The sequence below is a fragment of the Erpetoichthys calabaricus genome, chromosome 3 (genome assembly GCF_900747795.2).
Source record: "Erpetoichthys calabaricus chromosome 3, fErpCal1.3, whole genome shotgun sequence".
Taxonomy (NCBI): Eukaryota; Metazoa; Chordata; class Cladistia; order Polypteriformes; family Polypteridae; genus Erpetoichthys; species Erpetoichthys calabaricus.
The window spans coordinates 24121581-24136738 of record NC_041396.2 but is presented as its reverse complement, the minus strand read 5'-3'; the positions used below and the strand labels follow the sequence as shown (position 1 = coordinate 24136738).

Genomic DNA, 15158 nt, shown 5'->3' with positions numbered 1-15158 from the left:
AAAATGCTTTTAATGGGGCTTTCTTCTCCGTTTTAGGATTAGTGGGGCATAACTGAGAAACCCCAAGGCTGATGTAAGAATGCTGTCCTCAGTTTCTGGTCTTGGCAAATATATGGTCACTTATCTGTCCATAGGAAAAAAAAATCAAATTAAATTTCTTTGTTTTTTTTTTTTTTGCTTTCAGGAGTTTGCCACATTGACGAAAGAGCTGAACGGCTGCAGAGAACAGCTGCTAGAAAAGGAAGAAGAGATATCTGAGCTAAAGGCTGAGCGGAATAACACAAGAGTAAGTAAAATGATGACATTTGAGATGCAAAATCAAAAATTCTCTCTGGATAAGCCAAGATGAACACATCTGTCTCATATAAGTCAGACCTGCTTGAAATGATTATGAAGGAGTGCCAGGCAGGTGCCATTGAGGTGGCAAAGGGTAGGCAAAGGCATTGCAGAAAAGCTTGAAGAAATCCAATGTAATAGGATAGATAGATAGATAGATAGATAGATAGATAGATAGATAGATAGATAGATAGATAGATAGATAGATAGATAGATAGATAGATAGATAGATAGATAGATAGATAGATAGATAGATAGATACTTTATTAATCCCAATGGGAAATTCACAAAAAAAAGTCATACACGGAGCTGCTGAAAAGGCTGCCACTCTCGGCGGCGCCAATTTACTTTACACCACAGCGCCAATTAAATGAAAGTCCCCTTTAGCTTTTTCTTGAGCAAATTCCCAGTCCATATACGTAGAAACTCTCTCAAACCACCCCACATTCCCACTTTTAAGTAAAAAGGATGGCCAGTCCTAACAAACTTCCACAGATATATCTACTCTCTATATATAAAATCCTAAGCCTAAAAGTGCAACGAAAGTGCTTCACGTTTTTTGTCACACTTTAAATCAGGCTTATTTTAAAACCTACATATACATGTTTGGTATCATTCTTTTCAGAATTTATCAAACTTTATTGTGATGTTGTTAGATTTTCAGATTCTTATTCCATTTGTAAATTATAAACTAAAAAATATCAAGAACTCACATTTCATGAGATGGGACTTTGTGCCAAAAGATTTAACCATGCCCGGGGCTGGAAATGAAACACAAATATATGTTTAAAACTATTAGATTGGTTTAAATGTTCATTCTAAATTGGTTTAGAACAATATTGCACAGATACATTGTACAATTTAAAATATTTAATCTTTTATTATTAATGTTGGGCGGCACGGTGGCGCAGTGGGTAGCACTGCTGCCTCGCAGTTGCGAGACCTGGGGACCTGGGTTTGCTTCCCGGGTCCTCCCTGCGTGGAGTTTGCATGTCCTCCCTGTGTCTGCGTGGGTTTCCTCCGGGCGCTCCGGTTTCCTCCCACAGTCCAAAGACATGCAGGTTAGGTGGATTGGCGATTCTAAATTGGCCCTAGTGTGTGCTTGGTGTGTGGGTGTGTTTGTGTGTGTGTCCTGCGGTGGGTTGGCACCCTGCCCAGGACTGGTTCCTGCCTTGTGCCCTGTGTTGGCTGGGATTGGCTCCAGCAGACCCCCGTGACCCTGTGTTCGGATTCAGCGGGTTGGAAAATGGATGGATGGATGGATTATTAATGTTTTACTAAACTCTTATGTGATATAAACATTGTAATCATATTGTATATTTTGTTTCATGAATGTAAACGAAAAACTAGTTTCAATTAACACAAATCTTAATGATTTTAATTTTGTCGACATGTTAAATGGTTCCCAGAGACTCAAACACAACGTAAATGTTAAAAGTGTATTTCACATAAACGATCCGTATTGTTTAGTTTGATGTATGACACGACGTGATGGCAGAAACCCTCCGAACTTCGCAATGATGCGTATTATTTGGTTTGATGTACTGTTTTTCCTTTTCATTTTTTTCGCTTAATTTTTGAACGGGTCCTTGACCCGAAGTTCCTTTCTGGGCATTGCCGAGACCTGTCGAAACCTTCCAAGAGATTTTACGAAGTCAGTCCTGAAATGGTGATGACGTCACTTCCAGGTCTATAACTGTGGTTCTACAACTGCGGTGACGTATGGAGTTGTGGCTCTACAAGTGGATAGTACTCACTGTACAGGCTTTTAAATGTTCAAAGTGCCAAAGGAGATGCAGATCACGCTGCACGGCAGCAGCAGCAAACTAGCAGCTGATCGAGCAAAGAGGAGGTAAAAAAAAACTATGTTTTTCCCATTGTATCACCATTTAAGAGAGGGTTTCAGAGGAGGTGTGTGTCTCCTTGGGGTGTGTTCAGCCCCCTTCATCACAACGCGAGCGTCAAAGATGCAAAGTGGCTGGCAAGCGAAGTGAGCAGGGGGGAACCCCCTAGTATATACAGAAATTTACACAGAACTCTCAATATGACCGTAAGGAACAAATGACGCCCCTGGTTTAGGGGAGGCACATATATATACATAAATATAAACAACACCCACAGTATGACTTACGGAACAAAAGACGCCCCTGTCCTCTCCGACCCGATCAGGTAAAGCACATATATGTACACATAAATATAAGCAATACATATTGTCCATGAAGAACGGAGAAACATGCGACAAGGACAATCATATTGGGATGGATCAAGGGAAGATGGAAAACGGCACTATCCGAAAGTAAAAGACGTAATAATAATAATAATATTAATACATTTTATTTATATTGTGCCTGTCCTATGCTCAAAGCACTTTATAGAGTTTAAGAAAGAATGACAGGGTATACAGTAAATAGCATTGTACTAAACCAGAGAGTAAGATAGTAAATTCAGAGAAAAGCCTAACAGACAACATAATCGATGGTCTCGCACACACACACACAGGTTACATGAGCAACTTGACATAAAGGTAAACTGAGAGAAGGGTAATAAAGTCAAGTAGAGCTAAACGCCTTCCTGAACAGATGAGTTTTGAGATGTTTTTTAAAAGAATTCATGGAGTCAGCTGATCTAATTAATTTCGGTAGGTCATTCCAGAGTCTGGGCGGCTATACAGCTGAAGGCCCTGTCACCCATGGAGTGTAGATTAGTGTGGGGTACAACAAGATTGCCAGAATCAGAGGAGCTTAGTGGACAGACAGGCACATAGTGATGGAGAAGGTCACTGATGTAGTTTGGCGCGAGGTTATTTAAGGCTTTGTAGGTTATCAGTAGAATTTTGTATTTGATTCTGTAAGACACGGGGAGCCAGTGAAGATGGAGCAGGATGGGTGTGATGTGCTCACTGCTGCTGGTTCGAGTAAGGACTCTTGCAGCCGAGTTTTGAATAAGCTGGAGGTGTAATATAAGATTAGAAGGGGCACCTGCCAGTAGGGAATTACAATAATCGATACGGGATGTGATAAAAGCATGGACAAGTTTCTCAGCGTTAGAAAAGGAGAGGAAGGAGTGAACACGGGATATGTTACGGAGATGAAAGTAAGAAAGTTTCTTAGTGTGATTTATGTGGGCGGAATAAGAAAGGGAGGAATCAAAAATAATACCAAGATTCTTTGCAGTAGAGGCAGGTCTGATGAGATTACCGCCAAGAAAGACTGGGAAGGAACTCATTTTATTAAGTTGCACTTTAGTCCCAATTTGCAGGAGTTCAGTTTAGTTGCAATTTAATTTTAAAGAGTTCTGCTCCATTCAGGTTTTAAATTCACTGAGGTAAATTGTGAGCTGAGAAAGCTCTGATGAAGTTCCACTTTTAAAATTGAAATAGAGCTGAGTATCATCTGCAAAAAATGATATCCCAGTCCATAGCTACGGATAATATGGCCAAGGGGAAGCATATAAATACAGAAAAGAAGAGGGCAGAGGACAGAGCCCTGTGGAACTCCTTGTGTGACTGGCGCTGAGCTGGACCTGCTGTTGCCAAGACTAACAAACTCTTGCCTATCAGTCAGATAGGACTTGAACCACTGGAGGGCAGTGCCAGAGATATCCAGCATGTTTTCCGTTATGAAGAGTAGAATGTCATGTCTAACAGTGTCAAATGCTGCACTGAGGTCTAACAGAATTAATATGCTGGTTTGTCCAGAGTCTGCTGCCATAAGCAAATCATTGGTTACCTGTAGCAGAGCAGTTTCACAGCTGTGCTGTGCTCTTACACCAGACTGAAAGGGTTCCATCAAATTATTAGAGGTTAGGTAATTGGTGAGTTGGGAAGCTACAACACGCTCAAGAACTTTTGACAGAAAATTGTTAAGATTGTCAGCATCAAGACCAGACTTTTTTAACATTGGGGTTACATAAGTGGTTTTAAAAGTGAGCAGCACAGAGCCAGTGTCAAGGGATGAGTTTATTATTGTTGTAACAGTCGGGATTATGGCATGAAGGCAGGATTTAAGTAGTGTGGTGGGGATGGGGTCCAGTACACAGGTAGTCGGCCTCATCTTACAAAGCAGGTCATTAACAAAAGCAGATGTGACTGCTGAGAAGTTAGAGAAGGAGCTGCATGGAGTGGGAAAACAAGGAGAGATATAAACATATGATGTATTTATCTTAGTTGAATTATTTAGATCTTTAATTTTGTTACAGAAAAAGTGGAGGAATTTCTCACAGACTTCAGTAGAAGAGGTAGTTGGGCCAGATGCAGGTTCGAGTAGCTAATTAACTACAGAGAACAAAACCCTTGGGTTATCATGGCCACTTTCTATTCTTCTTTTCTTTTTTTCTATTTTTTGATTTTATTGTAATCATTCCATACAAATAGATCAATTTTGAAAACAAATCAGCCCCCACCCCTGAGAAAGAGAGCATGGCTAACGGAGTAAAACTTAAAGCTAGTAAAAATAAATAAATTGATGAGTTTAATAGATGGATAAAGATAAATGGAGAAGGAAAAGAAATAGGGAGAGAATCTTTTTCCTCAGTGCTTTAAAAGCTTATTCTAAAATGTTATTGATCAGATCCTGCCAGGCTTTGAAAAAGTTCTGCACAGATCCTCTAAGTGAGAATTTGATGTTTTCCAATTTCAAATAGTATAAAACATCAGTTACTGACTGACTTAAAAGAGGAGAGTTAGGATTCTTCCAGTTGAGCAAAATAAGGCTGCGTGCCAGTAGTGTAGTAAAGGCGATCACCGTTTGTTTGTCCTTCTCCACTTTAAGCCCCTCTGTGAGCCCCCCAAACACAGCTGTTAATGGATTAGGAGGGATTGTGACTCCAAGGCTGTCTAAAAGGCACTTAAAGATTTTGGTCCAGAGTGATGTTAATTTGGCGCAGGCCCAAAACATGTGACCCAGTGAGGCTGGAGCTCGATTGCAGCGTTCGCAGGTTGGATCTTGCCCTGGAAACATTTTGGACAATTTTAAACTAGACAGATGTGCTCGATATTTAATTTTGAGTTGAATAATTGTATGCTTTGCGCATATGGAGCTCAAGTGAATTCTCTTCATTGCTACCTTCCACTCCTTTTCTGAGATATATTGAATAAGAGATCCTTTTCCCATTGTCCTCTTGGATCATTGAAATGGAGGGACTGTAAAATAATTTTATATATTGCAGAAATGCTGTCTGAGTCCTCGAAACTGAGCAATATTTTTTTGCAGCACAGAGGAATGTGGAAGGTTAGGAAAATCGTGCAGGTTCTGTTTAACAAAGTTTCAAATTTGAAAATAGTGAAAGAAATGTGTTGCTGGAAAGTTAAATTTGGAATGTAATTCTTCATAGGATGCAAAGATGTTATCTATATAAAGATCTCTAAGTGATTTAATCCCAAATGTTTTCCAGATATTAAAAACTGCATATGTTTGCGAGGGTTGAAAAAGGTGGTTCTCATGCAGAGGTGCCACAGATAAAAGATTCTCCATCTTAAAATGCTTTCTACATTGGTTCCATATTCTGAGTGAGTGAAGCACAACTGGGTTATTAGTATATTGGCGATAACTTGCATTAATAGGGCCACAAAGCAGAGAAAATAAAGAAGTACTGCAGGATTTTATTTCTATTGCCCACCAAGCCTGTGTATGTTCATCTATTTGTGTCCAGGTCTTTATAGCTTGTATGTTTGCTGCCCAGTAATAAAACTGAAATTTAGGTAGAGCCATGCCACCTTCTGCCTTGGGTATTTGTAGGGTCGCTATTTGAATATGTGGATGTTTTAAGTTCCAAAAAAATGAGGTTATGGTTGAATCTAATTGCTTAAAAATGATTTATTAATGTATATTGGAATGTTTTGAAATAAAAAGGGAAGCTTAGGAAGGATGTTCATCTTAACAATGTTAATTCTTCCAGCTAGAGTGAGATGAAGGGTTGACCATCTATGCAAGTCTTGCTTAATTTTTTCCATACAGACGGCAAAATTTTGTTGATAAAGAGCTTTACGTTTACTTTACCCCTAGGTATTTAAACAGATCTACAATGATAAAAGGGAAAGTGTCCAATCTGATATTCTATGCTTGAGAATTCACTGGAAAGAGCACACTCTTATTCAAATTAATTCTGAGACCTTTTGAAATTCTGTAAGTGCTGTTAAGACTGCAGACACAGTATTTTGTGGGTTGATATATACAGTACCATATCATCTGCATATAGAGAAATTTTCTGTTCAAGTCCTTCTCTGATAATCCCCTTTATCTGATAAGCATTTCGAAAGTGAACTGCCAGTGGTTCAATGGTGATTGCAAATAGCAGTGGTGAAAAGGGGCATCCTTGTCTGGTACCACATTCTAGTTTAAAGTAGTCTGAATGTTGTTAATACAAACTGAAGCTTCTGGATTGGTATACAGTACCAGTCCATGCACAAATGTTTGGGCCAAACTGAAATTTCTCTACCCCTCCTTTAACCGTCACCTTATCGTGGTGGAGGGGTTTGCGTGTCCCAATGATCCTAGGAGCTCTGTTGTCCGGGGCTTTATGCCCCTGGTAGGGCCACCCAAGGCAAACTGGTCCTAGGTGAGGGATGAGACAAAGAGCGGTTAAACAAACCTCCTATGAAGAAAAACCATTTTGGACGGCGTTTTCCCTTGCCCGGACGCGGGTCACCGGGGCCCCACTCTGGAGCCAGGCCTGGAGGTGGGGCTCGATGGCGAGCACCTGGTGGCCGGGCCTGCACCCATGGGGCTCGGCCGGGCACAGCCCGAAGAGGCAACGTGGGTCCCCCTTCCCATGGGCTCACCACCTATGGGAGGGGCCAAGGAGGTCGGGTGCAGTGTGAGTTGGGTGGTGGCCAAAGGCGGGGACCTTGGCGGTCCGATCCTCGGCTACAGAAACTGGCTCTTGGGACGTGGAATGTCACCTCTCTGAAGGGGAAGGAGCCTGAGCTAGTGCGCGAAGTTGAGAGGTTCCGGCTAGATATAGTCGGGCTCACCTCGACGCACAGCTTGGACTCTGGAACCAATCTCCTTGAGAGGGGCTGGACTCTCTACCACTCTGGAGTTGCCCCCGGTGAGAGGCGCCGAGCAGGTGTGGGTATACTTATTGCCCCCCAACTTGGAGCCTGTACATTGGGGTTTACCCCGGTGGACGAGAGGGTAGCCTCCCTTCGCCTTCGGGTGGGGGGACGGGTCCTAACTGTTGTTTGTGCATATGCACCGAACAGCAGTTCGGAGTACCCACCCTTTTTGAGTCCGTGGAGGGGGTGCTAGAGGGCATACCTTCTGGGGACTCCCTCGTTCTGCTGGGAGACTTCAATGCTCACGTGGGCAATGACAGTGAGACCTGGAAGGGCGTGATTGGGAGGAATGGCCCCCCTGATCTGAACCCGAGCGGTGTTTTGTTATTGGACTTCTGTGCTCGTCACGGATTGTCCATAACGAACACCATGTTCAAGCATAGGGGTGTTCATATGTGCACTTGGCACCAGGACACCCTAGGCCTCAGTTCGATGATCGACTTTGTGGTCGTGTCGTCGGACTTGCGGCCACATGTCTTGGACACTCGGGTGAAGAGAGGGGCGGAGCTGTCAACTGATCACCACCTGGTGGTGAGTTGGCTTCGATGGTGGGGGAGGATGCCGGTCAGGCGTGGTAGGCCCAAACGTGTTGTGAGGGTCTGCTGGGAACGTCTGGCAGAGCCCCCTGTCAGAAGTAGCTTCAACTCCCACCTCCGGCAGAACTTCGACCACATCCCGAGGGAGGTGGGGGACATTGAGTCCGAATGGGCCATGTTCCGTGCCTCTATTGTTGAGGCAGCTGACCGGAGCTGTGGCCGTAAGGTGGTCGGTGCCTGTCGTGGCGGCAATCCCCGAACCCGCTGGTGGACACCGGCGGTGAAGGATGCCGTCAAGCTGAAGAAGGAGTCCTACAGGACCCTTTTGTCCTGTGGGACCCCGGAGGCAGCTGATAGGTACTGGCAGGCCAAGCGGAATGCGGCTTTGGTGGTTGCTGAGGCAAAAACCCGGGCGTGGGAGGAGTTTGGGGAGGCCATGGAGAATGACTTTCGGACGGCTTCGAGGAGATTCTGGTCCACCATCTGGCGTCTCAGGAAGGGGAAGCAGTGCAGTGTCAACACTGTATATGGTGGGGATGGTGCGCTGCTGACCTCGACTCGGGACGTTGTGGGTCGGTGGGGGGAATACTTCGAAGACCTCCTCAATCCCATTAACATGCCTTCCAATGAGGAAGCAGAGCCTGGGGACTCAGAGGTGGGCTCCCCCATCTCTGGGACTGAGGTCACCGAGGTGGTCAAAAAACTCCTTGGTGGCAGGGCCCCGGGGGTGGATGAGATACGCCCGGAGTTCCTCAAGGCTCTGGATGTTGTAGGACTGTCTTGGCTGACACGCCTCTGCAACATCGCATGGACATCAGGGACAGTGCCTCTGGATTGGCAGACCGGGGTGGTGGTCCCCCTCTTTAAGAAGGGGGATCGGAGGGTGTGTTCCAACTACAGAGGGATCACACTCCTCAGCCTCCCTGGAAAAGTCTATTCAGGGGTCCTGGAGAGGAGGGTCCGTCGGATAGTCGAGCCTCGGATTCAGGAGGAACAGTGTGGTTTTCGTCCTGGTCGCGGAACAGTGGACCAGCTCTATACCCTTAGCAGGGTCCTGGAGGGTGCATGGGAGTTTGCCCAACCAGTCTACATGTGTTTTGTGGACTTAGAAAAGGCATTCGACCGTGTCCCTCGGGGAATCCTGTGGGGGGTACTCCGAGAGTATGGGGTACCGGCCCCCCTGATAAGGGCTGTTCAGTCCCTGTACGATCAGTGCCAGAGCTTGGTCCGCATTGCCGGCAGTAAGTCGAACCCGTTTCCAGTGAGAGTTGGACTCCGCCAGGGCTGCCCTTTGTCACCGATTCTGTTCATAACTTTTATGGACAGAATTTCTAGGCGCAGCCAGGGTGTTGAGGGGGTCCGGTTTGGTGGGCTCAGGATTGGGTCACTGCTTTTTGCAGATGATGTTGTCCTGTTTGCTTCATCAGGCCGTGATCTTCAGCTCTCTCTGGATCGGTTCGCAGCCGAGTGTGAAGCGGCTGGGATGAGAATCAGCACCTCCAAATCCGAGACCATGGTCCTCAACCGGAAAAGGGTGGAGTGCCCTCTCAGGGTTGGTAGCGAGATCCTGCCCCAAGTGGAGGAGTTCAAGTATCTCGGGGTCTTGTTCACGAGTGAGGGAAGAATGGAGCGTGAGATCGACAGGCGGATCGGTGCGGCATCCGCAGTAATGCGGGCGTTGCATCGGTCTGTCGTGGTGAAAAAGGAGCTGAGCCGCAAGGCGAAGCTCTCAATTTACCAGTCGATCTATGTTCCTACCCTCACCTATGGTCATGAGCTATGGGTAGTGACCGAAAGAACGAGATCGCGAATACAAGCGGCTGAAATGAGTTTCCTCCGCAGGGTGTCTGGGCTTTCCCTTAAAGATAGGGTGAGAAGCTCAGTCATCCGGGAGGGGCTCAGAGTAGAGCCGCTGCTCCTCCGCATCGAGAGGAGTCAGATGAGGTGGCTCGGGCATCTGATCAGGATGCCTCCTGGACGCCTCCCTGGTGAGGTGTTCCGGGCACGTCCAACCGGGAGGAGGCCCCGGGGAAGACCCAGGACACGCTGGAGGGACTATGTCTCTCGACTGGCCTGGGAACGCCTTGGGATTCTCCCGGAAGAGCTAGAAGAAGTGCCTGGGGAGAGGGAAGTCTGGGCATCTCTGCTCAAGCTGCTGCCCCCGCGACCCGACCTCGGATAAGCGGGAGACAATGGATGGATGGATGGATGAAATTTCTCTAATGTAGTTAAAAGGTAGTTCCATTCAATCATATCAAATGCTTTTTCTGCATCCAATGATAATAATATTCTATTATTCTGCCATAATGGATGTTCTTGGCTGCAGTTAGTGCTTCTCTGTAAGCTCTTTGGTGGTCAGAGAAAGCCTGGATGTGCACAGTGAGGCCAGACATACATGACATTCTCTCAAGGCGTTGGCCAGCTGCTTTCATAGATCGCAATTCTGAATTATACCAAGGAGCTGAACGCTTAAAGGAAACCTCCTTATGTTTTAAAGTAGCTGTTTTATCTAGTGCTGAATGAAGGGCTGAGTTATAGTGGTCAACAAGACTATCTAGTGTTGATGGAATAGGTGAACAACAACAACATTTATTTATATAGCACATTTTAATACAAAAAGTAGCTCAAAGTGCTTTACATAATGAAGAGAAGAAAAATAAAAGACAAAATAAGAAATTAAAATAAGACAACATTAATTAACATAGAAAGGAGTAAGGTCCGATGGCCAGGGTGGACAGAAAAAACAAAAAAAAAAACTCCAGAAGGCTGGAGAAAAAAATAAAATCTGTAGGGGTTCCAGGCCACGAGACCGCCCAGTCCCCTCTAGTAAAAGATCAGAAATGGATTCAGAAAGGACAGAGTGACAGATATTTTTAAGGTTTCTGAAAGAAATTTTTCGTTTACAGGTAAGAGGAGGGAGAGGTAATGAGACATTGAAAAGTACTGGTCAGAGAGTCCCAAATCAGTGCTGTAAGTGTTGGCAACAGACAATCCAGATGTACAGATCAGATCCAATATATGGCCACCAGAGAGGGTGGGAAAATCAACATGTTGTGTCAAGTCAAAACAGTCCAGTAAGGATAGGAATTCATTTCTCAGTTTAGATGTGGGGATGTCAATATGGATGTTGAAATCACTAAGAAGAATGACTCTCTGGGAAAAGGAACTTAAGTGGGTTAATAGTTCAGTCAGATCAGATAAGAAGGATGCATTGTATTTTGGAGAGCGATAAAGAACAATGAGTAAGACAGGCCCTGATTCCGTTATTAGTTTAAGAGCCAGACACCCGAAAGACAATGGACAGTCAGTTGGGATTCTTTTGATGTTTAACTCCACTCTGACAATTACTGCAAGTCCTCCGCCTTGTCTTGAGCTATGAGGCTCTGTGAGGAAAGTGTAACCAGGTGGTGTCGCCTCTGTGAGAGACGTAAAGTCATTTGGTTTTGCCAAGTCTCCATTAAGCACAGTATATCAAGTTTGGCGTCAATGATGAATTCTGACAGCACCAATGCTTTGCCATTAAACAATTAAACAATGCAATATTAGTTGATGAGACTTCTTTTTGCACAGAGCCGTGAGTATAATGGCGTATTCCTGACCAAATGCTGCCGGTGATCTTTTCATTTGTAGCCCAGCGGTGGCGGTGACCTGACCGACGATGTACTTATTTTGGGCGCCACAAAATTCTGGTGTCTTTTAGGATATTCCGTCAGACCATTTGCTCTGGACAAACTGTTTAATATGATGGAGTTTGTCACGAGAGTATTTTAGCATAATACTGAACAATACTTATCTGATAGCAGCGGAGAAGCAGCACAGCACAGCGGAGCCAATGAGATAGGCAAGGTGCGGTGGCGCAGATGAGCAGAAAGCATAGCAGGAGGAGGTAGCAGGATTTGGAGGTTCCAACTTACAGGCACAAACAAGTAACGCTGGGTATTACAGGCGTGATCACCCCAGAGCCACAAGCCAGGTGGGTGTGAACATCAGATCAGTTCTTAGTCGTAAAGCACAATAAAATGAATAGAGAGCAGACCAGCATAGCAACTATAATCAAGGAGACAGATCATCGTAGGCTCCTAGATCGCCGAGGTACAAAGAGATGTTCATAGGTCTTGTCCCGTGATCCATAGATTTAGTTGTTCCCAGTCAAGGTGAAGTCCATAAAGTCCATAAAATTTAATCCAAATCCATACAATTCGAGTCAGCTGCATCCACGAACTATATGAATAATAAAGAAAATAAAACAAGCGTAAAACAGTGCAGGATTAAGGCAAATTTTACAAAAAGTGTTGTTCACAGGGAGGAGCGGCTGCAGCATGCGTGCGCCACCGTCCCCTCCTCTGTCTCTCTCTTCACAAATCTCACCCTCTGAAATGGGCAAGCCAAAGCGTATGGACAGTCTTAAGAAAGAAAAAACGTGTGCAGGTGGCCACCTCACTAACCCTGTCTCAGCGTCAAGGTGAGATGTTTCTACCTTTTTTTTAATCGATTTTGATAGTGTCTGTCCTATTTCCCTTGGTTTAGAGTTTCACTTGTAACGCAAATCGTCCATTCCACTCGATCACTTCCTTCTCTCTGGTTTTAATTTCGGCACTCTGACCCTTCATTGGCTGCCAACAGGAACAATATTTTTGTCGGACCTTCCAGATCCCACCCATGAAGGCAATGCCGTCAATCACTGCCTCACAACTCAGGATCCTTAACTGTGAAAGGCTCCTCCACCTGAAACTGTGTGGAAGCCCCCAACAGTAATGAACAGCACACAAAAGACAGATAAGATACAATACAACACACAACCATCCATCCATCCATTATCCAACCCGCCATATCCTAACAACAGGGTCACGGGGGTCTGCTGGAGCCAATCCCAGCCAACACAGGGAGCAAAGTAGGAAACAAACCCCGTGCAGTGCGCCAGCCCACCGCAGATACAACACAAAGGTAAAATATTATTACAATATACTCATTATGTGGCGACAGGAGACATGAGAGAAAGAGTTTGAAGCCACACCACAGCTGACTTGTTTCTTGTCTATCTAGGAGGGCAACAACAAAGAAAAGGAACAGTAAGGTTGCCTTTGTCTGCCTTTTTCACTGCCCTGTCTTCTCAACAGGATGTTTCAATCAACACCACACTCATCATGATGTCAGTCAGGACCAGAGTATCAAAGGCAGACATAAGAACATAAGAAATTTGACAAACAAGAGGAGACCATTCAGTCCATCAAGCCTTTTTGTTTAGCTAATAGCTAAGCTGTCCTAATATCTCGTTCAGATTCTTCTTTAAGGTTGTCAAGGTTTCTGCTTCAACTCCATGTCTTGGTAGTTTGAGCCACAGACCTCACAACCTTTTGTGTACAGAAGTGCATCCTGACTTCTGTCTTCATTGCACTTCCCCTTAATTTCCACTGATGTCCTCAATTGTGCGAATCACCCTTAAACTGAAAGGATTCTGCTGGATCTACTTTATCAATGCCTTTGAGAATTTTAAATAACTACCGTTCTCCAGAGAACCAAAATCCTTGGGTCCCGGGGAGAGTTTGGTTGCAAATCTGAAACTTAAAGCAATTGATGGAAGGGGACCACAAGGAGTTGAGACTGCGGCTTAATTTGACACCAGTGTTTGCATGAACTTTTTTATTAAAAATGCAGCTTTTTTTTCCCCAATACAGCAACCGAATGAGTTGAATTTACTTTGGTAAGGTTCACCTGAAGGCCATGTCACATTATGTGACTTTTTCTCGCGGTTTTCATTTGTAGCTTTCGTTCACACAATCGTCGCAAGGCAGTCGGCATTCTCCCACGGGGCTACTCGCATAATGTGACCTCCTCAGTGACTCACTCCAGCTAGTCCATGATTTGCTCTGACAAAATCTGTTTGATTTTGTCTTTAGTTTTAAGGGCAGGGTCATTGTGCAGGATAGCTGACCGCTAATGAAAACTCACCTGGAAGTAGAAAGTATATAATGCAGAAACAAGGAAGAAGGAAGACGGGTGTTTTGGACCTCACAAACAGAAGAGAAACGTATCTGTCTGATGTCTTATGGTTTATGTACCACGACAGATTGGAAAAAACAAAAATAAGGACCAAGACTGGTCTGTCAGGAAGCATGCTATTGGCTGGCACAAAAGGGGGCAAGTGGGACCGTGCTGGGATTTGGGCAAACAGTCAGTCATTTATACATTCCTGGTAATTTTCAGCATTTAAAGTGACGAGATCAGCAACTGCAGTTGGCAAGCCTGACATGCCCCATGATGAGAAGTGACATAATGTGACATTGGCTTTGGGGAGAAATAAAGATCATTTTCAGGATTAGATATGATTCCTTATTTAATGCTGAACAATGTGACTAACGTGACATGCAGACCTGGTTATTATGAGGCTGATTAAATAACATTAAACTGAACTAAAATAGGATCAAGTCTAAAGGAGTTGTGCCAGTTGTGTGTTGTAATAGCGGGCATCTCTGCTCATCTACAGGGGTGAACAGGACAGACATGGATCATGCTTGTCATTTGAATTTCTTTCTCTTTTTGCAGCTGTTATTGGAGCACTTGGAGTGCCTTGTCTCTCGACATGAGAGGTCCCTCAGGATGACGGTGGTGAAGAGGCAGACGCAGCCTCCATCAGGTGTCTCCAGCGAGGTGGAGGTCTTAAAAGCTTTAAAATCTCTTTTTGAACACCACAAAGCCCTTGATGAAAAGGTGAGTTGTGTTAATGTCATTGACTGCAATCTGAGGGTCTGAGCTGTGCCAAACACACATGCTGCTTCGTGAGCAATGCCAAAAGAGAGAGCTGGCACACACAGTTGTAGAGGTAGGAAAGACAAACCAGATGTGTAAATCCACGTGTGTCATAAAAGGGCTACTGTAAGGTTTGGGCAGGACATATGGGGACAATGTGTGAAAAAGAGAAGGGACAAATTGAAAGGAAAATTCCAGTGGCCAAAGGTATATGAATAACAGCACCCCACACGGGTTATTTGTCCTTCACTGATATACAAATGTGCAATCTGTTCTGGCTAGCCATTCATTTATGCAATATATACATACTTAAACCCACTTAAACCAATTTAGGTTCATGGGATACTGAAGTCTACCTCAGTATCACTCGGTTCAAGGCAGGAAACAACCCCCCAGCTAATCAGTTCATACACATTACGATAACACAATATGTCCTGTGTAGGTGGCTCACGGGATGGACGGGCATCCCAGCCAGGAGGCAGGAA

At 44.7% G+C, this 15158-nt stretch overlaps 1 protein-coding gene across 6 annotated transcripts in view; it reads left to right on the top strand.

Annotated features, from left to right (window-relative positions):
* ppfia4 (PTPRF interacting protein alpha 4) overlaps window positions 1–15158 on the top strand; it is a 505408-nt gene that overhangs the window by 288982 nt on the left and 201268 nt on the right. For all 6 annotated transcript variants that reach the window (XM_051924406.1, XM_051924405.1, XM_051924404.1 and 3 more), the window contains exons 2-3: window positions 185–286; window positions 14470–14634. In XM_051924406.1, the coding sequence (XP_051780366.1) occupies window positions 185–286; window positions 14470–14634 (267 nt within the window). The remainder of the gene's footprint in view (window positions 1–184; window positions 287–14469; window positions 14635–15158) is intronic.